We start from the raw sequence: 26,810 nt of genomic DNA, 5'->3' as shown, positions 1-26,810 counted from the left end.
TGGTGGGTTGGACCTCATCCGTTCGATCGCGATCCGACGACCACGAACCGAGGGAGGGGCTAGGTGGGTCTAATGGGTTGTGTAGATGGGCTAGGTGGGGATGAGAGGGATGTTTGCGGCCCATGAAAAAAAATTAAATCCGAAAACGTTCAGGAATTTAACCGGTTATAGTGATGCAATATATTTAACGGTTCGGGTATCAAACGGACTCCGATTGCGGTGAAATTTGGCAGCGGCCTACCTACACGATAATAAGACCACACGTCAAGTTTCCATCCAATCCGAGAAAGTTTTATACACACTTCTAAAAACAATATTTAAATGATGTCCCGAGCGCGGGCATGTGTGGTTGATCTCGAAACGGCTAACGACAAAAACTGAGAGAACCGGCAACTAATAATGGAATCATGTTTCGAAAATTGACGACAATGGATTGCCGATGCAATGCGAATGATGTGCATGATGCGATGATGAATGCGACAGCCAAATAAATCACACGGTGAAAACGGAATTAAAGGGGAATCTTCTGGAGCGACGGTTCCAGGCTGTTACACACAACGTTGGGGGGGGGGGGTTGGTGGGCTGGTCAGCTGCGGGCGTGGTTGGACCTCCGGTCATATATGATCTGCCCAGATTGGCTTGCTTGCTCCGCGGCGAAGGAGATCGGTGGTGGTCCATGCGCACGATGCGAGACGGAGGTTCATCGAGCGGATCCGGGTGAAATCCTCGTTCTCGGCTTGTTGCTAAGTCTGGCAATGGCGACACTCTTTTGTGTTGTTATATTCTTGAGGGCATCGCCATGGAGAAGCTCAAGACCTCTATATGCTACCTACGGGGGAAACCCTAGATCAGTAGATCGAATGGTGGCAGCGCTCTGGTGTCGTTTTCCCCTTGGGGGCGTCATTCTTGGATGTGTATACGGGCTCGAGGGACCTGTGGACGGCTTCTTTATTGGAGCGGTGCTTCATCTTACTCATTGATGGCGGTGCATCTCGGCAGCGTGACGCAGCGGAGACTCAGCATCCAATGCGCGAAGATGGACACGCGCAGGATGGCTCTATGGTGCCATGGTGGCGTCGATGGTGGATAGGTGTGGCAAGGTCGGTGTGTTAGTTTCTAGTGTGAAGATGGATTAGTGGAAGACGACGGCAACGACACATGAGAGTGCGTCGGACCGGTTTGTATCCCAAACCCAATATGTGGCTCGGTTGGGGCATCTGGTTTTAGATGTTAGACTTTGGTATGATGTGTGTTTGGTATTAGACTCGGACTATCGACACCCCTGCATCAAGTGGTTAGGAGCAGCGATAGTTGTTGATAAGATAATGGCTTTGAACTTGTAAGATTTTTATGAATAATTAATAAAATTGGTACATACATCGTCGATATGAAGAGGTCGGGGTAATCCTCCTTTTCCAAAAAGATAAAAAATAGTGAAATAGCCGGATGATGTGATTAATGCTTCGAATTTGAAATAATAACACACTGAGAGAGTATTTCTTTGCATTGAGCCGGAAGTATTGCAAGGCCCTGATCAATTTTACATTTTTCTTGATGGAGAAACATTGCCGGAACATCTTCATGACATAGCTGGATATGATGATTTTGTGCCCGTGCGCTAGCTCCCATCTCTCCTGTTAGTTGCAGACTCGCATCCTGTGCTCGTCAATCATCACCTGTCGCCTCGAGTGGCACCGAGGCAACGCAGTAGTGCGAATGTGCGACGATGGCGTGCCGCGTCAAAGCTTTTGACCCTTTCAATCCCACTCCACCGCGCCACCCTAAATCATCCGGCCATGTTCGTTTAAGGTAAAACAGATAAAGTGAACGACCAATGGCGCGGGAGCATATCCATTTTTTATCTGTCCGTGTTCTACTATATTTCCAGACCAAAGTTGCTCTAGGTTTGGGATCAAAGCGGACAGAATACGTCCGCCTTCGCGTCCTCTTCGTCCGCATGTGTCTGTGTCTGACCCACATGTCATCCTCTTTTCATCTTCTCTCACGTGACCACCATGCACTTGTTGCCGGCAAGGCAGGGCGCGGCAGGGTAGGGCGCGGACAGGGCGCGGCGCGGCGTAGGGCGGGGCGGGCGCGGCAGAGCGGGGCGCGGCGGGCGGGGCAGGCGCGGCGCAAGGGCGGGGCAGGGCAGACGCGGTGCGCGTGGGCGCGGCGTGGGGTGCTGCAGGGTGCGCGGCACGCGGGGCGGCGCGCGGCGTGGGGCACGGCAGGCGGCACGCGGCGTGGGGCGCGGCAGGCGGCGGGCGCGGGGCGGCGCGGCAGGGCCACGAGGGGGCGCGAGCGCGGCGCGGCACGGCGGACAATATAGGATGAACGGATGTGGTGGCGTGTTGGACGCGTGGCAAGCACATCCCAGGACACGACTAGACATGATCCCATCTCTCCACCTAAACGGACAGAATTCAAGTAAAACCTAAGTCCGTTTGGGGTCGCGCAGTAAAATTGGTTCCCCGTCCGGCATATAAAAAAGACAGAAACATCTCTCACACCGGGATCCCCGGACTGCCGACTCGCTGTGCCCATACCAGATCGATCAAAAAGAACTGGTTGTCAGACGATTACTATGTTTGTGTCCTTCAAGTCATGGTACTCCACGGTAATTAGACAATTACTCATTGTGCGAAATCAAACGACTTACTAGATCATGCAAAAGAAATCACGCATCCACCCAGGGCTGCCTAGGTGCGTGCCCAGGCACCTGCGCGCCCATACAAATTTTCAACAATAGATTCATAATATATTTTTTTGGAACATAGGTAAAGATTGTCTCATGTATTAAATAAGCAGAAAAAAATGTTCAGTTAATTACGAAAAACCGGGTAAAAACCGGTATAACAAGGGTCAAGCCCACTTCCGTAGACTAAAACACACATGGCAAAGCTCCCCTTCCCTATAGATGACACGTCGACCTACGGCCAGAAGAGCGCAGCTCTGACTTTGATGGAGAACTCTGAAGGACAAAACCAGGCACGGTTAGCGTCATGGGAGATCGGCGAACGGGCTACCTACCGCGAGTCATCGTATACTTCAGGAACTCGCCGTCGCAGCTTTGACTCCACAGCAACAAACAATCCGAGGCAATATCGTGGACACGCCGGAGAAGAGCCGACTACCGCAACCATTGCCGCGTCGGCGTCATCGCTCCCACCATCATCGTTGCCGCTGAAGTCTGGACGCCCTAGTGATCCTCTCGAGGACGCCGCCCCGACATCCACCGCTCCGTCGCGCCCAGCGCAATCATCCGGCACCGCCTTCCGGGGCCGCCGCCCCGACATACCATCGCTCACCCTCGAGCAGCAACGCCGCACGATACAGCAACCCGTAGCCCACACTGCTAAAGACGACTGTACGCAGTCCACAAACGCCGCACCACATCCGGGGACGCTGCCCGACATACCGTCCAACCGTCCCTGCTGGGACGCGTCGACTGAGCCAACAACCTTCCCGCCCCCGCAGCTCAAGGTCCTCACCCAAGCCAGAACGACAAGCAGCCCTACCTCCTCGAGCCCTCGCCGCACCGTTGCCTGAGGCCGCCGCCTCGGCTGTCCATAGAAGAACCCAGAGCCGCCGCCCCAGCATACACCACCCATGAAAACGGAAGAGCTCCACACAACATCCAAAGGCTGGCCCTCCAAAGTGACGCCTCCAAGAAGGTTACGACGTAACTGTCGGCGCCCACTCCAGAAAACTAAAGTTTAGCTTCTCACTCAAAGAGCCTAAGCATATAGAAGGAGAGGAAGAACTCTACGGCGACGCCTTCAAGAAGGTCACGACACCCGCAAGCGCCGACTCGTCAAAGCTTTCACCCAAGTACCCTATCTCCTAACAGTGGGCTTGCAAATTTGAGCACACATGGATATCCAGATCATCGGAGCCAAGCACGCTGTGTAGAGCACCTCCCGTCATCAACCGCCATAGCCCACACGCGACGACCCGTTGTAGCACCCCATGCGACACAAAGGCGATGCGCTTGCCGGGGTCAAATCCGAGGGCACCACTCCGAATCCATCACCCCTGGCCGCTGTAGCAGCCCATGCCGATGCAGCCAACGCCACGGGGCCGCTGCCGAAGCATCCTTGCCCTGACGCCTGCAACCGCCGGCCGTCAAAGACAACCATCCGCCACCCAGCAGATCCGCGTTGGGGACTCCACCCGCGCGGCTCCCACGCCCCGAGCGCCACATATCCATGCTGGGAGCAACGCCTGGGCACCCTGTCCACGCGTCGCCCCGGATCTGATGACGACCACCATGACGCGCCTGGCAGCCGCTCACCGTGCCAAGCCGCACGCTTCCTCGTGCGTTTGTCGTGCCCCCTCGCGCGCCCCCTGCTGCCTCCGTGCAGCACCCGCCGCCGAGCCCCGACGCGCCTACCAACAAGGCCCCCGGTGAGCGGCACCATCGCCACCCTGGATCCACAACCCTAGCCGCGCCAAATCGCGAGCGCCAACGCAAGGAGCCCTGCCGCCGCCATCCCTGGGGCGCGCACGGCTTCACCAGCGTCCTCTTAGGAAGCTGCGAAGCAGGGGGAGGAGCCTGTGAGGAGGCCGGTGGCGGCGCGATTGGGTTCGCCCCCGAGTCGACGGAGGGGGCGATGCGGAGATTGATAATATGAAACATACCCTTCTAACGTAATTGTGCATTTGTTTTTGCAAAATGTTTAAATTAAACCGGATGATTTTCATCTCACGCAAACCGTCTAGTACGCGCGGCCCACCCACTACCCCGCGGTTTGCTTATCTTCATCGTGGAGACAAGCAAGCCACCTATTCCCTTTCCTCTTTCTGTAAAGTCTGGTCAGATCACCTTCCTCTCATTTTCTCTACTGCTCCTCTCTGCCATGGATTGGATAGCTCTCAAGCTGTTGCCCCAAGCTCCATGCTCTCCATTCAATTCTTTGAAAATCCAGCGGCCATGATGTGAAGCAAGGAGGGATGTTTGTCATTGCGCTGCGTTGCAGGAGCACACCCGCACGAGACTCATCGGCGTTGTGGGTGGGTGGGTGGGAGGGTCTGGTGCTGTCATGTATCTCGGGATCTCCGAAGGTGTCCTTAGAGTTAGTATGGATCAAGACTGGGATTTGTCACTCCATGTGACGAAGAGGTATCTCAGGGCCCACTCGGTAATACAACATCACACACAAGCCTTGCAAGCAATGTGACTAAGTGTAAGTCACGGGATCTTGTATTACGGAACGAGTAAAGATACTTGCCGGTAACGAGATTGAAATAGGAATGCGGATACCGACGATCGAATCTCGGGCAAGTAACATACCGAAGGACAAAGGGAATGACATACGTGATTATATGAATCCTTGGCACTGAGGCTCAACCGATAAGATCTTCGGAGAATATGTAGGATCCAATATGGACATCCAGGTCCCGCTATTGGATATTGACCGAGGAGTACCTCGGGTCATGTCTACATAGTTCTCGAACCCGCAGGGTCTGCACACTTAAGGTTCGATGATGTTTTAGTATAGTTGAGTTATATGTGTGGCTACCGAATGTTGTTCGGAGTCCTGGATGAGATCACGGACATCACGAGGGTGTCCGGAATGGTCCGGAAACGAAGATTGATATATAGGATGGTTTCATTTGGTCACCGGAAAGTTTCGGGCAATTCCGGTACTGTACCGGGAGTGACGAATGGGTTCCGGGAGTTCATTGGGAGGGGCCCACCCACCCAGGAGTGAGCCCAAGGCCCTAGGGTGGCGCCACAAGTCCTTATTGGGATAGTGGAGTCAGCCCAAGAAAGATATGGCGCCACATAAGAAAATACCAAAAGAAAAGAAAAGAAAATAAAAGAGGGAGGTGGGAAGGATGGAGTGGACTCCATCCCCACAAAACCGAATTGGGGTTGGAATCCAACTCCTCCCCCTTGGCCGACGCACCTTGAGGCCTTGTGCCTCAAGGCTATCCCCTCCCCCTTCCTCCTATATATAGTGGTGGTTTAGGGATTTTTAAAAAACAACTTTTCCACGTGCAACTCTAGCCTAAACCACACAGTTTCACCTCTAGATCGGATTTCTGCACAGCTCGGGCGGAGCCCTGCAGGAGTAGATCACCACCACCACCGAAGCACCGTCACGCTGCCGGAGAACTCATCTACTTCTCCGTCTTGCTTGTTGGATCAAGAAGGCCGAGATCATCGTCGAGCTGTACGTGTGGTGAACGCGGAGGTGCCGTCCGCTCGGCACTAGATCGGAACGGATCGTGGGACGGTTCGAGGGACGTGAAGACGTTCCACTACATCAACCGCGTTTCTTAACGCTTCCTGCTGTGCAATCTACAAGGATACGTAGATCCAAATCTCCACTCGTAGATGGACATCACCATGATAGGTCTTCGTGCGTGTAGGAAATTTTTTGTTTCCCACGCAACGTTCCCCAACAGGAGCGCCCACAGGCGCTGCTAGCTGTATGGGAAAGAACGCCGTAGGAGGGCATCGGTGATGCATACCGACGTCCGACGGGACACACTCGCCATGCTGCAGACGACGAGGGAGCGCCTCCGTGGTTGCAATGGAGCGTCGCGCGGGTCTTGAAGCTCCGTCAAGGCTGCAATGAAGCGCGCTGGAGCTACAATGAAGGGGGCCGATATTGCAATGAAGTTCCGCCATGGCTCCAATGAAGCGCGCCGGAGTTGCAATGAAGCTCCATCGGGACTCCAATGAAGCTATGCCGAGGCTTCAGTGGAGCATCATTGGGTGTCGTTGGTGCTTCGCGCTTGTTGTGCTGCCATGGAAGCTGCTGCACTGAAGCTTTTTTGCCGTGCTCGGTGTTGCCATGTAGCAGCAACCAGTGGCTCACGCTGATGCGATGCAACGGTCACCGGTGGCGGTCACCGACGGATCTCGTCGGTGGCTCCGATGCGGCGAGGTCGCCGAAGCCGATGTCACGGGTGCAAATAGTCGATGTTACCATGGCTAATGGAAGAGTGCATGAAACAAGAAGCGCGGAGGAAGAAAGAAGACGACCCCCTTTGGTGCAATCGAATGGCCAACATCTGTCATATCGGACGGGTGGCTAGGAGGATGGAAATCATCCGACTGATTTGTAGCAGCCTCCTTTGTTTTTTGATTGATAAATAAGAAGATACTATATAGAGATAATTAGCCCAAAGATGAAGAGGAAGTACACAAACGAAGTATAAAAAGGACAAAGCAGACGGTAATTCGCTTGTGAGCACGAGCTCAGCTGCTCCCGCTCAGAAAAAAATAAAAAAAAATACTACAAAAAAATAATTATGTCGTAGACAATTTAATATGTGAGGTCCGCTCCAAATCTATACCTAATAATAAAGAGGCTATTGCTTTCGTCGGAAAACCCACCGCCGCATTTTTATAAAAAAAACATGTAATTTTTGTTATTCAACCCGCGCTCCATCATTTATTATCTGGAACGCAAAAGGAAAAAACGATTCGCTGCAAAAATTATACCCGTACGCATCGCCTCCTCCCATCGACCCTGGGCCACCCTGGCCTGTGCCCAGGCCGCCGCACCACTCGCCGCCGCGGCCGACCTCAACCGCCACCGCTGCCGATCTCAACCCACCCGCCTCAGCGGCCGTACCTCTCCCCGCTCAGTGCCCCCGTTGTGGCGCTCGAGCGCATCGCGTCGACCCGGGTTCACCCTGGCATGTGCCCAGGCCGCTGCCACACCACTCGCCGCCGCGTCCGACCTCAACCATCACTGTTGTCGATCTCAACCCACCCGCCTCCGCGACCGTACCTCTACCCGCTTGCTGCCCCCGTTTCGGTGCTCGAGCACAGATTCTGGATCAAATCAACAGACAGCTACAGTGACTGGGGATGATGCGTCTGCTCGATGCAGAACGGCGGCGGCGCGCGGATAAGGCGCGGCGGAGCGAAGTACTTGCAGGTGGAGGTGGGCCTCCATGGCTCATACGGGGAACTCCGAGGTTATGGCGCGGCAACGGCGACTCCTTATGGCCAGATAGAGACGCCTAACCCTTGCTCCCCTCATCGTATCCCCTCCTCCGACAGGAACTCATCATCTGGTGAGATCCCCTCCCCATGCCTCCAACCATGTGCCAAGCACGGGCAAGAAATTTTGTTTTGTGGGGATTTGTTTGATGATGAATGAATGTAAGATTGTATTGTTGTAGAGACAGAGAATGGAACACCACCTTCAGTTTGTCATCTGATCCCACATTCTCTAACCCATGAATGAAATAAGATAACAGACCATTGATCAATTCACGTAGCCTCTTTGTTTTTGCTTTGCTTGTCCCGCTCAATTTCTCATCATGGTGAAATTAACAATGGACGGGTTGATTTCTCAACAAAATAGGATAGGACTGACTACATTAGTTAGTTAGCTTATTATTTTAATAAATTAAAATGATTATAAAAAACTAAAAGTGTGTGGTATTTTTTCTCCCGTTGCAACGCACGTGCCCTTTTGCTAGTTTCATATAATTTGGACATGTGAGCAGCTCTCAGCAAAAAAGACAAATCAGGTCAAAAAAATTGTGAATAGTCAACCTTTTTCACATACCCAAATTTTATCTTTTTTACCGAGATCTGCTCTGATGTTCAATTGAGATGAAATTTGAAGCGAACCTCACGCATTAAATTGTCTATCACAAAAAGAATTGGATTTTTTAAAATTTTCTAGTCTTTCTTTTTATTTGTTTCGTGAGCCCGGGTGCAGATGCACCGGGTGCCAAAACGCCGTGCCCCAAAGGAGAGGCTTAGAAACGAAAAGGCTGGATTGCTAGCTTTGTCCACATAATAATTACACCATCCTTATCTCTTTCTAAGGAAAAGTAGAAAGGGAACAAGATCAAGGATCGTCAACAGCCTAACGACCGAGTAGGTCCTCTAGAATATTGGGGCAAATGATCTTGAGATGCCTAAAGCCATCACTCAGCGTGACCGCCTTCAAATTTTGGAAAGACGTGAGGAACCTGTAGCACACCTCCTTAAGCTTGTCACAACCATGCTGCTCAGCAAGTGCCAATGTAGTTGCCACCGTATTTACCTCCATATGGTTGCACAAGATATTCGCGCAAATCAATTTGAGCCTCTCCAGATTATACCTGTCCGCCGCCACAAACAAATGTTGAGCCATCTCCGTGATTTCACCTTCATCTATGCTAGGCAGTGCGTCCGTGTAAATAAAGTGGAGCATCATCTTGAAAACTTTGGCTTCCATATCATCAATCTGTATACACTTTGCATCATTCTCCTTCATCGGACCAAACAGCTGCGCCATGAACACGGCGGATCGAGCAGCGAGCAAGTGCCTGTGCGCCACAAAGGTCTCTCCACGGACCTCAAAAGTCACGTCCCCAACCTCCCCGGTCTCCAAAATACGACCAAATTGATGAGCCATGTCAGAAGGCGGCACCATCACAAATTCTTGTGTTGTGGGCGGCTTTCGGATAAACTTGGTGACGCTGATATCGAATTTGATGCTGAAACAATCGTCTTTAAGATGCGTTGAGTTTTCCAAATCGGCCCTTGTGATGAACCTGTGAGACGTAATTCCCTGCCGACGCTTATAGCATATGGACGTCGTGTATGGTGTCGTGTGATTTGGCACCGGTTCACCCACATGGTCCAGCAGGCTAAACCTGCATCTTATCCTGATAGGTCGCTGAGCATCAACATCATCATCGTCGTCAACAACATCGGCCTCATGAAGAAATAGAGAAAAAGATATACAGTCGATAGAATCTGTGTTGAAACCATCAGGGTGGTAAGCGATGCACCAGATATGTCCTCCAACGCGTAACAAGCCAGCTGGAATAGCCTCGCCGACGCCAAATCCGAGGGTATAAGAGTATCCCCGAATTGTGAGCACGTGAGACCAAGACACACCTTCCGCAACAATGGTTGATGATGTGTGCGGCGGCATGTTGCCGACAAGCGCGGAGGAGCTGAATATGCTAGCTAGATTGATCGAATTGAAATAGACTGAATCTAAATTTAGGAACATATTGATTACACCTAGCTTCAACTAAAGGGAGGAAAGAAAGCTATGATTGGTATTTATAATATACTCCCGTAAAACACCAAGCTACGTGCCAAGCTACGTCTTGTACACGGTTTCATCGTGCGTAGCTTCCGACACTTCGATAGACTCCGGATTCGTATGTGATTTTTTTTTCTTGGACCCAGATATCTCCTTGGCATCGATCGAACAAAAAACGTTCAGGGCCAGAAAGCCCCAACGCGAACCCCATCCCGGGCCTACAAGCCCTTTTTTGCTTGGGAAAAGGTTACTGATTTCTTAAGTGGCATCAACGGCTCGCTCAGCCGTTCGATTTCACTTCCGACCAGGTGAAAAAGCAGATAAAAGACCAGGTTACCGTTCCGTCGTCTTCTTCCTCCACCCCCACCTCCACCTCTGGCCGGCAGATCCTCAGCCAGCACGAAGGCAGCAGCCCCTCCGCCCTCCACCTCTGGCCGCCAGATCCTCAGCCAGCAGCGGGCAGCAGCCCCTCCGCCCTCCACCTCTGGCCGCCAGATCCTCAGCCAGCAGCGGGCAGCAGCCCCTCCGCCCTCCACCTCTGGCCGCCAGATCCTCAGCCAGCAATGGGCAGCAGCCCCTCCGCCTCCCTTCTCCACCTATGCCCTCCCTCCTCCACTTCTGCAGAAGGAGCACGTCGTCATGGGAGTTGTGGATCTGGGGGTGGACCTAGCATAAGATGGGATAGGACAGGGAGGGAGAGAAGGTGAGGGTGGATCCATGGCGTGGATGGGAGCAGGGGAAGCCTCATGGCATTGGCATCGAAGTAAGCATACGGGCGAGCTGGGGTCCTGTCCCGGCGCGCGAGCGAGCACATTTCGTGGAGGTGGAAGAAGCCGTTTTTGACGACGATGTGTTGTGGTCGTCGGCCAGTTCTGGACGGGTCTGGCATGGTGGCCCGAACTCCCTCTTCTCCCGAGAGGGGAAGGGGGTGGGGCGAGGGAGGAGGTCGACGGCGATGTGCGCGTTGGTTGGCGGTGGCAGCGATGTCAAAGGGGGTGGAAGGAATGAATCGACCTGCGTTTCGTGCGTGGGTTACACTAGCGAATCGTGTCATCGTGTGGAGGGCGAGGGAGTTTCAGAGAGCGAGGGTATTTTCAGAAAATAGAAAATTCTCGTAACGTTGCGAGATTTACACGGGAAATGCTTAAACGACATATATTACGGAACAGCGGGAGTAATTCACAACCTAGTCAAGAACAAAACTCCAGAAAATTGAATTTTCTCACTCAATGCTGAATGGGCACTCCATGTGCAGAAGCTAATATGACTGCACTATCTCAAATGAATCCTTAAAACAGAAAGTGCATGAAGCTCATCAAAGTACACTGTTCTAACTGAACTGAACTGATCATCCGACATATGCTAACTCAGCTACATTTCAGAACAAAGAAACAACAGTCACCTGATCTGCCTTGCGTCGAGGAACCCGCGGAGCTCAAATGCCATTGCAAAATCACAAGCACCGTCACACACTGACAAGGAAATCAGAGACCGACGCAGGAGGGCGATCAGGAGGGGCTCACCACGCAATATCTGGAGGCGGTTCAGGCTGTCACGCTCGAACCAGGCAATGGCCTGATAGGGGCGGCGCTGCTCGTCGGGGCCATGGTAACTATGGGGTTTAGACTGACATGCCATATGTACTATAAAAAGGATGACCGAAGTAAAAGAAGATCTTCTCCACAATGATGGCAAAAACCGTATGAATTTGCCATGGCAATAAATTGTTCATCCCGAGCAAGCAAAATTACAAGAATTATAGTGGTACGCATGTCAATTTGCCATTCACTGCATATATGCATTGCCATGGATTATGCCTGCTTAAAACAAGATCGAAAACTACTGCCATGACATCTCTACCAGTGTGCTTATATAATCGTCCATGCCGCCGTCAGAAATGAAAGAGTAAATAACATAAAACTACTACAATTCGGCCTATCGTTCTGGGAAACTACCAAAAAAATTGTTGATAACCACCAAGTCGGCGATCGGCTGTTACAAAAAACCCAAAACTCGTGTAACTAACGTCTTAAGCCATTTTCTGACCAAATGGGCCCACCGGTCAGGCCACGTGCACCACAACGTTAACGGCACGGCCGTTAACAGCCGTTACACCGACCGGGTGCGGTCGGAACCAAAGACGCCGGTCGGGCCGCCCTCTGGCTCGTTATCTCCCTCCCCTCCCCACCATCGCTCCCGCTCTGTGACCTAGGTGCGATGGTGGCGGCGCAGCCAAATGTCGACGCCAGCGAGCCTCTGGGCCAAGGCAGCGCCGGCGATGAGGGCGGTGGGCATGAGAGGTTGACAAATGGCTGGGCAACTCGAGTTTTCTAACGCAGCGGTCGCCGCTACCGTCACCGTCCGAGGTCCAATGGGATTTGACATTCCGTGCGGCCATGACAGTGGCAAAGTGCATTCATGCGGATTCGGCGAACGGACACGGATGGGTGTCGTCGTTTGGTGGAGGAGTGAGGTAAACATTTTCAATAACATTCATAGTTTAAGTTATAATTTTGGAAATAGGTTTAGAAGACAGTGCAGTATGCAAATCAGCAATGTATGCACTGTTAGAAAGTGTTGTAGATTTATAGTTTTTAGTTAGTGCAGAATTGCAAATGAGTTTCAGTATTTATAATAAATCACCTTGTTTTTTTCAATTTAATCTCATACAGCTTAGATGATGAGATTTGAGAAATGAGGCTACATTTTCAAGGAACAAATAATATGGAGAGGAAGTATTTGGTTTCTTCAGATATCGGTTATCTGACTAGTTTAGCATTGGTTGGGTTGGAGGGTTATGGAACGGATGTTTTTCTGACTTATGTAAAGGAAGAGGGGAAGGGCTTGGAGGGGGTGGAGGTCCTGGATAGTGAGGATAAAATAGAGGAAATGCTTGACCTATTTGTTGATAAGAAGCTCCTCAATATATATGTGAGAAAAGTTACTGATCCTATCCCAGCAGATGTTAATATGGATCACATCTTCCTTGAGGAACAGATTCCTATTGAAAATGTTTGTGAGCCGTTTCTTTACAAGGTTTCCAGCAAACCATGCTCGACCCTATCTTAACACACAGCAAAGCTGCAATTTTGACAAGGGAAGAAATTTTATGGAGGATGAAGAACAAGATGAAGATGATGATGAGATGGACAAATCTTCTTCACACTTTCAGTTTATCAGGAGGAGTGATCACAGAGGGCAGAATATATCATACAAGGCTTGGGCTAGGGGTGAAGATGAGGCTGGCACAGGGACTGCCAGAAGCAAAGGGAAGAGGAAGATATTATAAAGCACTATTGTGGAGCTAACTCAGAACCTTCTAAGTTGTGGGAGGAAGATCAAATCCTTTCTGAGGAAAAAGCGGAGGAACCTTCATCTGTATTGCAAAAAGGAGCAAACCAGGTTAAGATAGTCAGAAAACCAGGCCCGACTAGCAAGTCACATAGTGAGCCTGAACACATCAAGTTTCAAGATTATGTGCCTGAAACTGATGAATACTGATTTCTAGGTGATTAAGCCTTACTGATGAAGAATAATTTCCAAGGTTGTCTTCTTGAAGGAAGAGTAGGGTGAAGAACAAGAAGGAGAGGAGATGGTATGATCCATCACTGCGTGATGCACATGAGCAGTTTTCAATGCATTTATGTTTCCAAAATGTGCTGGAGTTCAGGGAAGCACTTAGAAATTTCCATGTTAGGACTCTTAGGAATTTGGAGTGCCACAGAAATGAACCAGGTAGGGTTATTGCTTGATGCACACAGAGAAAGCATGGTTGTGAGTTTTACATAGTTGCCTCTAGGATAGATCATGAGGCAACTTTCAACATCAAGAAGATGAACTTGGATCACACTTGTGGAGCTAGTGGAGAGAACACCAAGGTTACAATCAATTGGGTGGACAAGGTTTGTGAGGACACAGTGAGATCCAACCCTGGAGCTGGTGTTGAAACAATTATGACATTTCCAAAGAAAAAGTTTGGTGTGCACGTTCCTAAAAGCTTGGCATATAGGGCAAGGAAGCAAGTTGTGGAAGTTGTGCAAGGAGATCACAAAGTACATTACCAAAAACTAAGGGATTACCTGTAGTGTGTACTAAATCCTAACCCTCGTAGTAGGTGCATAGTGACAACAATGATGGACCCACAAAATCCAGCTCCTACACCCAGGTTTCATTACATGTTCTACTCCTTGTATGCATGCAAGGAGGGTTTCCTCAATGGTTGCACGCCATTTATAGGTATTGAATCATACACATTGATCTAACATAGTTGTTGAAAGTACGTGGATGTCACCTAGAGGGGGGTTGTTGGGTTCGACCGTAGGTGCATCACATGCGAATTAAAAATTTCCTATGCACAAAACAGACAAGAACATGCTACGGAGATGGATCACACATCGTTACCACTAGACGCGCAGTGCCGTGCAACGGAAGTAGAGTTGGGGCAATGCGTTCGAGTGGTCTGTCTCCCCCTCGTTCGATCTCCCTCGAATAATCGGTCGTCGTGTCCTCTCCCTCGAACAGTCGTTCGCCGGATCCTACGTACAGGTTTGCCGGAGCGGCACAAGTGCACTGCCTCTAAAGATATCCGCGCGTGCAGGAGGAACACCGTGCATCAGACTGCTAGGTCCAGATCACATAGCCGGCGGCTACGAGTGGAGGTGCATGCACAACCCTAATGACGGTGCCGAAGTGATCAACTGAATAAGTGTGTCGCGCCTCCACTATATATAGGCGTACAGCGTGATATCTACTACGCAACCTTCTTCTTGTAGACGTTGTTGGGCCTCCAAGTGCAGAGGGTTGTAGGACAGTAGCAATTTTCCCTCAAGTAGGTGACCTAAGGTTTATCAATCCGCGGGGAGGCGTAGGATGAAGATGATCTCTCTCAAGCAACCCTGCAACCAAATAACAAAGAGTCTCTTGTGTCCCCAACACACCCAATACAATGGTAAGTTGTATAGGTGCACTAGTTCGGCGAAGAGATGGTGAAACAAGTGCAATATGGATGGTAGATATAAGTTTTTGTAATCTGAAATTACAAAAACAGCAAGGTAACTAGTAACAAAAGTGAGCATGAACGGTATTGCAATGCGTGGAAACAAGGCCTAGGGTTCATACTTTCACTAGTGAAGTTCTCTCAACAATGATAACATAATTGGATCATATAACTAGCCCTCAACATGCAACAAAGATTCACTCCAAAGTCACTAATAGCAAAGAACAAATGAAGAGATTATTGTCGGGTACGAACCCACCACAAAGTTATTCTTTCTAATCGATCTATTCAAGAGTCCATAGTAAAATAGCACGAAGCTATTCTTTCCGTTAAATCTTTCGTAGAGTTCATACTAGAATAACACCTTAAGATACTTATCAACCAAGACCCTAATGTCACCTAGATACTCCATTGTCACCTCGAGTATCCGTGGGTATGATTATACGATATGCATCACACAATCTCAGAATCATCTATTCAACCAACACATAGAACTTCAAAGAGTGCCCCAAAGTTTCTACCAGGGAGTCAAAAAGTGTGCCAACCCCTGTGCATAGGTTCCCAATGTAACGAACCCGCAAGTTGATCACCAAAACATACATCAAGTACTCACATGAATCCACGTGTGCCAACCCATATGCATAGGTTCCCAATGTCACGAACCCGCAAGTTGATCACATCAGATAAACACGTGCAAGACATACATAAAGTGTTCTCGAAGACTCAATCCGATAAGATAACTTCAAAAGGGAAACTCAATTCATTACAAGAAGGGAGAGGGGGAAGAACATCATAAGATCCAACTATAGTAGCAAAGCCCGCGGTACATCGAGATCAAGACATCTCAAGATCACGAGAGAGAGAGATCAAACACATAGCTACTCGTACATACCCTCAGCCTTGAGGTTGAACTACTCCCTCCTCATCATGAAGATCACCGGGATGATGAAGATGGCCACCGGAGATAGATTCCCCCTCCGGCAGGGTGCCGGAACGGGCTCCAGATTGGTTTTTGGTGGCTACACACGCTTGGGGCGGCGGAACTCCCGATCTAGGTTCCTTTGTGGAGGTTTCTAGATTTATAGGACCAGATGGCGGTGGAGTTGCGTCAAGTGGGGCCCTGAGGGGCCCACAAGCTTGGTTGGTGCGGCCTGGGGGGGCGCCGACATGGCTTGTGGCTTCCTCGGGACCCCTCTCCGGTATCTTTTTATTCCGTTATTTCTGATATTTTCTATAAAAATAATCGCGAAAGAATTATTCCGTTCGGACTCCGCGTGAAAAAGGGTCAAAAACACGGAAAGAACAGGAACTAACACTTGGCACTGAATTAATAGGTTAGTCCCAAAAAGATATAAAAGGCATATAAAACATCCAAAGTTTGACAAGATAACAGCATGAAACCATAAAAAAATATAGATACGTTGGAGACGTATCAAGCATCCCCAAGCTTAACTCCTGCTCGTCCTCGAGTAGGGAAGTGATAAAGAATGAATTTTTGATGCTTTCATGCTACCTAGCATAGATGTCCTTTGTAACTCCTCTTATGTGACATGAATGTTCAGATCCGTTAGATTCAAAACAATAGTTTGCTATTGATGTGGAGACAATAATACTTCAAGCAAACTAGCAAGGTAATCATGAACTTTCAAAATAACAAGGCCAAAAGAAAGTTATCCCTACAAAATCATATAGTCTGGCTATGCTCTATCATCCTTGCACAACAAATTTAAATCATGCACAACCTCGGTATTGGCCAAGTAATTGTTTTCACACCTTTACTTTCTCAAAAAAATTCAACTCTCACGCAATACATGAGCGTGAGCCATGGTTATAGCACTATAGGTGGAATGGAGTGGTGGAGGTTGTGAGACAAAAAGGGAGAAGATGGTCACATTGACTAGGCATATTAAAAAGGCTATGGAGATGCCCCTTAATAGAAATCAATGTGAATGAGTAGGGAATGCCATACAAAATATGCACTAGAGCTATAAGTATGTGAAAGCTCTAAAGGAGAACTAGTGGGTGTGCATCCAACTTGCTTGCTCACGAAGACCTAGGGCCATTTTGAGGAAGCCCATCATTGGAATATACAAGCCAAGTTATATAAAAAAAATTCCCACTAGTTATATGGTGGTGACAAAACGAGAGGCTCTCAATCATGAAGAACATGGTGCTTATTATGAAGCACAAGTGTGGAAAGGAGATAGTAGCATTGTCCCTTATCTCTTTTTCTCTCATTTTTTTATTTTATTTTGGGCTCTTTGGCCTCTTTTTTTTTGTGGGCATCTTTGGCCTCTTTTTTTTCCTCACATGGTACAATGCTCTAATAATGATGATCATCACACTTTTATTTACTCAAAGCTCAAAGCTTAGAACAATGATGACTCTATATGAAATGCCTTCGATAGTCTACCGTGACAATGATCTAGCATGGCATAGACATCAATGGAAACATCATGCTAGCTATCTTATGATCATGCAATGGCAATGTAGAAGTGGTGGCACATGTCATGGTTGTAGTTGCATGGCAATATATCTCGGAATGGCTTTGAAAATGCCATAGTAGGTAGGTATGGTAGCTGTTTGGAGGGAGGCTATATGGTAGGTTCATGTACCGGCGAAAGTTGCACGGTACTAAAGAAGATAGTGATGGTGGAAGGTGAAAGTGCACCTAAACCATGGACTCAACATTAGTCAAGAAGAACTCGTATACTTGTTGCAAAAGTTTTATTAGTAATCGAAACAAAGCATTCAACGCATACTCCTAGGGGAAGGGTTGGTAGGTATAAACCATCGCGCGATCCCGACCGCTACACAAAGGATGACAATCAATAAACTAATCATGCTCAAACTTCATCACATAGCGGTTCACCATACGTGCATGCTACGGGAATCACTAACTTCAACACAAGTATCTCTAGATTCACAACACCATACTAACATAACTTAAATATTACCACAACCACATCTCAAAACTAATTGAGAGGAATCAAGCTTCTCTTTCTACTCAATGCACATGAAGATGGAAGTTTCCGTAACCCTTTGGATAACTACCACTTTTGGGACTACTTTCATAGCATAAGCCAACTACCAAGCCACGCACCGCTGTGCTCTAAAAGATATAAGTGAAGCACATAGAGAAAAATCAATTAGCTCTAAAGATATAAGTGAAGCACAAGAGCAAAAGTATGTAGCAAAATCACGATGAGTGCATGTCTCTCTCTCTCAAAAAGGTGTGCAGCAAGTTATTGTGACACAAAAATAAAAGACTCCTACGATACAAGATGCTCCAAGCAAAACACATATCATGTGGTGAATAAAAATATAGCTCCAAGTAACATTACCGATGGATTGAAGACGAAAGAGGGGATGCCTTCCCGGGGCATCCCCAAGCTCGGCATCCTTGAATCAACTTGGGGTGCCTTGGGCATCCCCAAGCTTGATCTCTTGCCACTCTTTATCTCTTTGTCCATAAGAACTTCACCCAGAACTTGAAAACTTCACAACACAAAACTTAAACAGAAACTCATGATATCATTAGTATAAGAAACCAAATCACCACTTCCTTAGGTATTGTAGCAAACTTAAATTCTACTTATGTTGGTGTTGGGTTGCTGTATTTTCACTTTTCCATGGCTAGTACCCTCCGATACTATCCATAGTTTCATCAAAATAAGCAACCAACTCAACAAAAACAGAATGTGTTAACAGCAGACCAGTCTGTATCAATCTGTATACTTCGTATACTTCTGGTACTTAAAAAAATCTGAAAAATTACAACAGTCTTAAGAAATTGCATATAAATCAGAAGCAAAAAGAATCAACTCAAAAGATCTTACAGAATAAAAATGAAAATTCTTTTTGTGAGCAGAAAGTTTCTGCCTTTTTCCAGCATGATCAAACAATCATCACCAAGACTAATCATAACGGTTTTGCTTGGCACAAACAGAAAAAGAAACACAAAAGACACAATCATAACAGAACTATGATGGTGTGGAGAAAACAAAACAGGAAGAAAAAAGCAAAGAAAAAATTATTCATTGGGTTGCCTCCCAACAAGCGCTATCGTTTAACGCCCTTAGCTAGGCATTGATTTCAATGATGCTCACATAAAAGGTAAGGGTTGAAACACAACGAGAGCATCATGGAGCAAATGTCTAGCACATTTAAGTCTAACCCACTTCCTATGCATAGGGATTTTGTGATCAGACAACTGTTGGAGCAAGAATCAACAAGCATAGGAAGGCAAAACAAACATAGCTTCAAAAATTTCAACACATGGAGAGGAAGCTTGATACTATTGCAATAAGTAGAAGCATATGATCCTCTCTCATAGTAATTTTAAGTAGAATCATGAATGAATTCAACAATATAGCCAGCACCTAAGGCTTTCTTTTCATGATCTACAAGCATAGGAATTTTACTACTCTCCACGTAAGGAAATATATTCTCAAGAATAGTGGTGGGTGTATTGTAAAAGACTTGAGCACTACAAATTGTGTCCACAATGAAAAAGCAAGGTTTAGCAAAGGGGTTTTCGAAAGTATGACAAGTTTTATCATCCCTCTTCTTCAAAGCATAAGCATCCTCACAATAATCATCATAGATAGGGGGCATGCTTTCATCAAAATGATTTTGATCATTCAAAGTGGAAGAACTAAAAAGATCATCTTCATCAAATATAGCATCCCCAAGCTTGTGGCTTTGCATATCGTTAGCATCATGGGTATTCAAATAATTCATGCTAAGAACATTGCAATCATGCTCATCATTCGCATATTCTATGTCAAGCATTCTATGTAATTCTTCTTTCAGCACTTGAGCACAATTTTCCTTCCCATCATGCTCACGAAAGACATTGAAAAGATGGAGCATATGAGGCATCCTCAATTCCATTTTTTGTAGTTTTCTACCGAAAGAACAAGAAACAAAAAGATTCGATTCCAAGATCTAAAGATATACCTTCAAGCGCTAACCTCCCCGGCAACGGCGCCAGAAAAGAGCTCTATGTCTACTACGCAACCTTCTCCTTGTAGACGTTGTTGGGCCTCCAAGTGCAGAGGGTTGTAGGACAGTAGCATTTTTTCCTCAAGTAGGTGACCTAAGGTTTATCAATCCGCGGGAGGCGTAGGATGAAGATGGTCTCTCTCAAGCAACCCTGCAACCAAATAACAAAGAGTCTCTTGTGTCCCCAACACACCCAATACAATGGTAAGTTGTATAGGTGCACTAGTTCCGCGAAGAGATGGTGAAACAAGTGCAATATGGATGGTAGATATAAGTTTTTGTAATCTGAAATTACAAAAACAGCAAGGTAACTAGTAACAAAAGTGATCACGAACGGTATTGCAATGCGTGGAAACAAGGCCTAGGGTTCATACTTTCACTAGTGAAGTTCTCTCAACAATGATAACATAATTGGATCATATAACTAGCCCTCAACATGCAACAAAGATTCACTCCAAAGTCACTAATAGCGGAGAACAAACGAAGAGATTGTTGTCGGGTACGAAACCACCACAAAGTTATTCTTTCTGATCGATCTATTCAAGAGTCTGTAGTAAAATAGCACGAAGCTATTCTTTCCGTTCAATCTTTCATAGAGTTCGTACTAGAATAACACCTTAAGATACTTATCAACCAAGACCCTAATGTCACCCAGATACTCCATTATCACCTCGAGTATCCGTGGGTATGATTATACGATATGCATCACACAATCTCAGAATATCTATTAAACCAACACATAGAACTTCAAAGAGTGCCCCAATGTTTCTACCAGGGAGTCAAAACGTGTGCCAACCCCTGTGCATAGGTTCCCAATGTCACGACCCCGCAAGTTGATCACCAAAACATACATCAAGTACTCACATCAATCCATGTGGGCCAACCCATATGCATAGGTTCCCAATGTCACGAACCCGCAAGTTGATCACAGCAGATAAACACGTGCAATACATACATCAAGTGTTCTCAAAGACTCGATCCGATAAGATAACTTCAAAGGGGAAACTCAATTCATTACAAGAAGGGAGAGGGGGAAGAACACCATATGATCCAACTATAGTAGCAAAGCCCGCGATACATCGAGATCAAGACATCTCAAGAACACGAGAGAGAGAGAGATCAAACACATAGCTACTGGTACATACCCTCAGCCCCGAGGGTGAACTACTCCCTCCTCGTCATGGAGACCGCCGGGATGATGAACATGGCCACCGGAGATGGATTCCCCCTCCGGCAGGGTGCCGGAACGCGCTCCAGATTGGTTTTTGGTGGCTACACAGGCTTGCGGCGGCGGAACTCCCGATCTAGGTTTCTTTCTGGAGGTTTGTGGATTTATAGGACCAGATGGCGGTGGAGTTGCATCAAGTGGGCCCCTGAGGGGCCCACAAGCTTGGTTGGTGCGGCCTGGGGGGGGGGCGACAGGGCTTGTGGCTTCCTCGGGACCCCTCTCCGGTATCTTTTTCTTCCGGTATTTTTGATATTTTCAATAAAAAATCATCACGAAAGAATTATTCCGTTTGGACTCCGCCTGAAAAAGGGTCAAAAACACGGAAAGAACAGGAACTGGCACTTGGCACTGAATTAATAGGTTAGTCCCAAAAAACATATAAAAGTCATATAAAACATCCAAAGTTTGACAAGATAACAACACGAAACCATCAAAAATTATAGATACGTTGGAGACGTATCACGGCGTCGGCTCAACTCTTGGGCCTCGCACGAACCCTAAAGCCCACAAGTTCCTTCCATTAAGCGCACAACCCTTTAGTTTCCCGTTCACTTGGTCATGAGTCAAACCAAGTCCGACTCGGCTAGTCGGTAACGAACTCTAGCAAGGTGTGATGACTCCATGTGTCCGATGAAGGTGGTTAGTCCAACCTGTACTTCATACTTCTGTTCCCTTTGCCACACGATATACGTTGTCTTGCTCAAGGCGATATGGTCATCCTTGTTGTCGCACGGCCTCTTTCTCCTTCCGGTGAATCTCACCAACATTCGAATTATCTCATAATCATCATCCCATGGCCATGCTTATCGAGGTCAGATCACCCGAGCGGGTCCAGAGTATATCTCTCCTGATCGGAGGGGAAATCCCATCTTGCTCGACCACGTCTCACAGCATGGGTGTGGACAAACATGAAACCTACCTTTGTAACTACCCAGTCACAGAGTAGCATTTGGTCGGCCCAAAGTAAGTATGTCACCATCTCGAGTACATGTGTTAGCTCGGGTGTTAGGACATAGAACTTAGGTCGTACTAGAAACTCACAGATGACTTATCGTTGCGTCTCACAGTTGGGTCTATCCAACTCAGACCTTATCTCGACTCGGATCCGACTACGTCGAATTCGACCAGATGTTTCTGAGTCCATATTATCTGGCTAGCATCCAATGCTACATGGTGAGTGAGACCGGACCATTCACCGTATCATATCATATGCTAGTCTAGTTGGTTGCACATCCACACAACTCTTTCGACTAGGGACCATTTAGGACAGCCACCATACAATGTATAGTCTCACAAACAAGTCGCGTACTTGTTAATACACATCATTGATAATGTCCAAGGAATATCTTTATTCATAAACACATAGGAAATATCATCATACATGATTGCCTCTAGGGCATATCTCCAACAGTCTCCCACTTGCACTAGAGTCAATCAAATAGACATCAAATGCCCACAGCTCTAACGTGCCCCTCATTCTTGGGTTGTGGAAGCGGCTTAGTCAATGGATCTGCGACATTTGCATCCGTGTGAATCTTGCATAAATTAGTATCACCATTTTGTACGAGCTTTCTTATGAGGTGATACTTTCGGTCTATGTGTCTGGTCTTGTGGTGTTGTCTCGACTCCTGGGCTTGTGTGATGGCACCTGAATTATCACAATAAAGGTCCAACGGTTTTGACCAGCCCGGGAACACACCAAGATCCTCCAGAAACTTCTGAATCCAAACACCTTCCTTTGCGACTTCACAAGCCACAATGTATTCGACCTTTGTTGTGGAGTTCGCCACCGTATATTGCTTGGAAATTTGTTCAGCTCACTGCTCCTCTATTCATTTCATACATGAGTCCAGTTTGCGATCGACAATCATCCCTATCGGTTTGGAAACTAGCATCAACGTAACCCTTTACGCTGAGCTCCTCCTCACCTCCATAAACTAGGAACATCTCTTTAGTCCTCTTTAGGTACTTTAGAATAGCTTTCACCGCTGCCGAGTGACTCTCACCTGGGTCGGCATGGTATCTGCTTGTTAAGCTTATTGCATAGGCAACATGAGGTCGTGTACATAGCATGGAATACATGATGGATCCTATTGCCGAAGCATAAAAAATGCTACTCATCCGGTTTCGCTCATCAGAAGTCATAGGACTCTGAGTCTTGCTTAGCCTTATACCATGTGAGATGGGCAACAACCCTTTCTTTGGCTCACTCATGTTGAACCGCTTCAACACTTTGTCTACGTACGTGCTCTGGTTTAAGCCGAGCAGCCTCCTCGATCTATCTCTATAGATCTTCATGCCTAAAATGTACACTCCCCCTCCAAGGTCCTTCATTGAAAACTTGTCATTCGGTGATCCTTGTCTGAGTTCAACATTGAAACATCATTTCCGATCAATAGTATGTCATCCACATACAATATGAAAAACACTACCGAGATCCCACTAGACTTCTTGTATAAACAATAGTCCTCTTCATTCTTGATGAAACCAAGGTCAAGGATGACTTCATCAAAACGAATATTCCAACTCTGAGCTGCTTGCCTCAATCCATAAATGGATCTCTTGAGCTTGCATATTTTACCATCGTTAGTTGGATCGACAAAACCTTCAGGTTGTGTCATGTATATATCCTCTTTTAAATTTCCATGAAGGGAAGTTGTTTTGATATCCATCTGCTATATCTCATAATTGAAATATGCAGCTATAGCTAGTATGATCATCACCGACTTCGGCATCGCTACCGGCGAGTAGGTCTTGTCGTAGTCAATTCCTTGAACTTGTCCATAACCTTTAGCGACAAGCCGGGCTTTGTGGATCTAAACATTTCCGTCCACATCGGTTTTCTTCTTAAAGACCCATTTGCAACCAATGGCTACTACGCCAAGCGGCAGATCAACCAAGTCCTAGACTTCATTATCATCCATGGACTTTAACTCAGATCTCATGGCCTCAAGGCATGCCTCGGAATCTGAGCTTACCATCGCTTCCACATACGTGGTCGGCTTGTCGCTTTCTAGCAACAACACATCGCGCACTTTGCGCAATCTATCCTACCTCCTTGGCTCCGGTGCCAACTCCATTATGGGTTCCCTGACCGACTTCGGTATGATCTTAGCACCACCTGAGTTGTCCCCGAGTGGCTCTCGAATTTCTTCGAGTCGCACCGATCTCCCACTGGCTTCCCGACTAAGAAACTCTTTCTTTAGGAAAACCCCGTTCCGAGCAACAAACACTTTGTTCTCTTCTTGGTTGTAGCAGTTGTATCCCAAATTTTTCCTCGCATATCCCATGAATATGCATTTATCTGACTTGGGTATAAGCTTGTCTTACATGAGTCGCTTGACAAATGCTTCACAACCCCAAATATTTAGAAAAACAAACTAGGACTCTTCCGAGTCCACATCTCATGTGGTGTCTTGTCTACGGATTTTGATGTGCCCTCTTAAGTGTGAAAGTTGTAGTTTCTCGAGAGTATCCCCAGAATGACAAAGGTAAATCTGATTTGCTCATCATCGACCGGACCATGTCCAACAAGGTTCGATTTCTCCGTTCTGACATGTCGTTTCTCTACGGTGTACCCGGAGGTGTGAGCTGAGGTACTATACCTCGGCTTTTTAGATGATCATCAAACTCATGGATCATGTACTCACCTCCAAGATCTGATCGTAAAAGCTTTATCGTCTTGCGTGGCTGATTTTCAACCTCATTCTGAAACTCTTTGAACTTTTCAAAAGTTTCTGACTTGTGCCTCATCAAATGGATATACCCGTATATACTCAAGTCGTCGGTAAAAGTCACGAAGTACTGATAGCCACCTCTAGCCATTGTGCTCATTGGTCCACACACATCACTATGTATAAGTTCCAACGGATCAGACGCCCTCTCGCAACTCTTTGCAAAAGGATACTTAGTCATCTTGCCTAGAAAGCATGATTCGCATGTCTCGAACGACCCGAAGTCGGACGAAGTTAGGAGTCCATCATCATGGAGCTTCTTCATGCGTTTTGAACTAATGTGTCCAAGCCAACAATGCGAGAAGTATGTGAGATTTATCTCATTAGGCTTATGCCTCTTTAAATTCACATTATAGACTGGTTCCGTTTCTAGATTCAAAATAAATAGCCCATCTAAAATGGGTGCAAACCCGTGGAACATTCCATTCAAATAAAATGAACAACCATTGTCCTTTAAATTGAATTCATAACCCTGACTCATCAAGCATGAGGCAGAAATAATGTTCCGACTAAGTGCGGGAATGTAATAAAAATTATTCAATTCCAAAATAAATCCAGAAGGAAGCTGGAGCTGCATCGTGCTGACCTCCAACGCATCAACTTTTGCTTTGTTGCCGACCCTGATGTCAATATCCCCTTGTGCCACACACCTAGTTCTTTCCAGCACCTGCATCGAGTTGCAAATATGAACAACCGATCCGGTATCAAATACCCAAGAGCTACTAGGTATGTGAGCAAGGTAAATGTCTATAACATATGTAACAAGTGTACCTTTGCCTGAAGAAGCATCTCCGGCCTTCTTGCCATGCTCAGCAAGCCACTTGCTACAATTCCTCTTCTAGTGACCAACTTCCTTGCAATGAAAGCAAATGGTCTTTTACTACTAGAGAAAACCCTAGTAGTAGCGCGGGTTAATGACCTATTACTAGCACGGGGGCCGACGCTACTTGTCGGTGAATACTCACAACATATGCCATAGGTAGGCTAAAGTCGGTGAGAACCGAAGGGACAAAGGTGGGCGCTGGGAACGAGGTTGGTACACGCATAGGACGCACGGTGTACCCAGGTTCAGGGCTCTTCGTAGAGATAACACCCCTAATCCTGCTGGTGTGTTTGATGTATAGGAACAGAGTACAATGTCGCTCCTGGAGCTGTGTTGGGAGGAGGAAGAGGGGAGCGGCCGACTCGTCTCTACCTCTCTCTCTGTGGGTTGGTGAGTGTGTAGTGTTGAATGACTAGTGAGTGATCGGCCCTTTGCATGGGGGGCGACCGGGGGGTTTTATAGACGAACCCGCCGGCCTACAATATGGATAAAGGGTACAAGCGTGGGACTCGGCTGGCTGCTTTGCCGGCTGTCCAGGGGCCCACAAGGGTCTTGTCTTGTCGATGAGGGGCCCACCGGCTGCATGGTCTCGATTGCCTGTGGGACCCGCCGGCTGGCCAATGAGGCTCTCGCGTAAGGTTGACGCTGAGCACGTGCTGTACGTCAAGCGTCGCCCCGCGAGATTCTTCATGGGCAGGTAGTACGTCTGCCTCCACTGTTCCCCACGCCGAGTGCACTAATGGAGTGGGAGTGTGACGGTCCGGCACTATGCTAGGTGATGGATCAGAGCCGAGGTAGGTCAGCGGCGTGGCCGCCGATGCTCGTACCTGCCGGGCGCCCTGATCCTGTACCTTTGCTGACGCGTAGCTACCTTTAATCGTGAGGTCTCTTCCTGACCTACGATCTGATGTGACTTGTGATCCTCGGCCGGCTAGCCTGCTTGGTCAGCCGGCTTGAGTGTGGCCGGCTCCTCCTCAGTTCGGCTGGTGGCACCAGGCCG

General features: G+C 47.6%; 1 protein-coding gene across 1 annotated transcript; it reads right to left on the bottom strand.

Moving 5' to 3' along the window:
• Positions 1–8,736: 8,736 nt before the first annotated feature.
• Positions 8,737–11,569, bottom strand: LOC123409368 (BTB/POZ and MATH domain-containing protein 2-like). The gene is made up of 2 exons (XM_045102295.1): positions 10,796–11,569; positions 8,737–10,688 (listed from the first exon to the last, which is right to left on the bottom strand). Exon 2 carries the CDS (start codon positions 9,984–9,986, stop codon positions 8,847–8,849), a length of 1,140 nt encoding a protein of 379 aa, XP_044958230.1. The 5' UTR covers positions 9,987–10,688; positions 10,796–11,569; the 3' UTR covers positions 8,737–8,846.
• Positions 11,570–26,810: the final 15,241 nt, after the last annotated feature.

This window comes from Hordeum vulgare, chromosome 1H (assembly GCF_904849725.1).
Source record: "Hordeum vulgare subsp. vulgare chromosome 1H, MorexV3_pseudomolecules_assembly, whole genome shotgun sequence".
Lineage (NCBI taxonomy): Eukaryota > Viridiplantae > Streptophyta > Magnoliopsida > Poales > Poaceae > Hordeum > Hordeum vulgare.
The sequence above is the reverse complement of the archived record's forward strand: the minus strand, read 5'-3'. Positions and strand labels throughout refer to the sequence as shown.

What these genes read in the sequence shown, in the direction of transcription:
- LOC123409368 (XM_045102295.1), bottom strand. Translation starts at nt 9,986, where the DNA reads ATGTTCCTAAATTTAGATTCAGTCTATTTCAATTCGATCAATCTAGCT.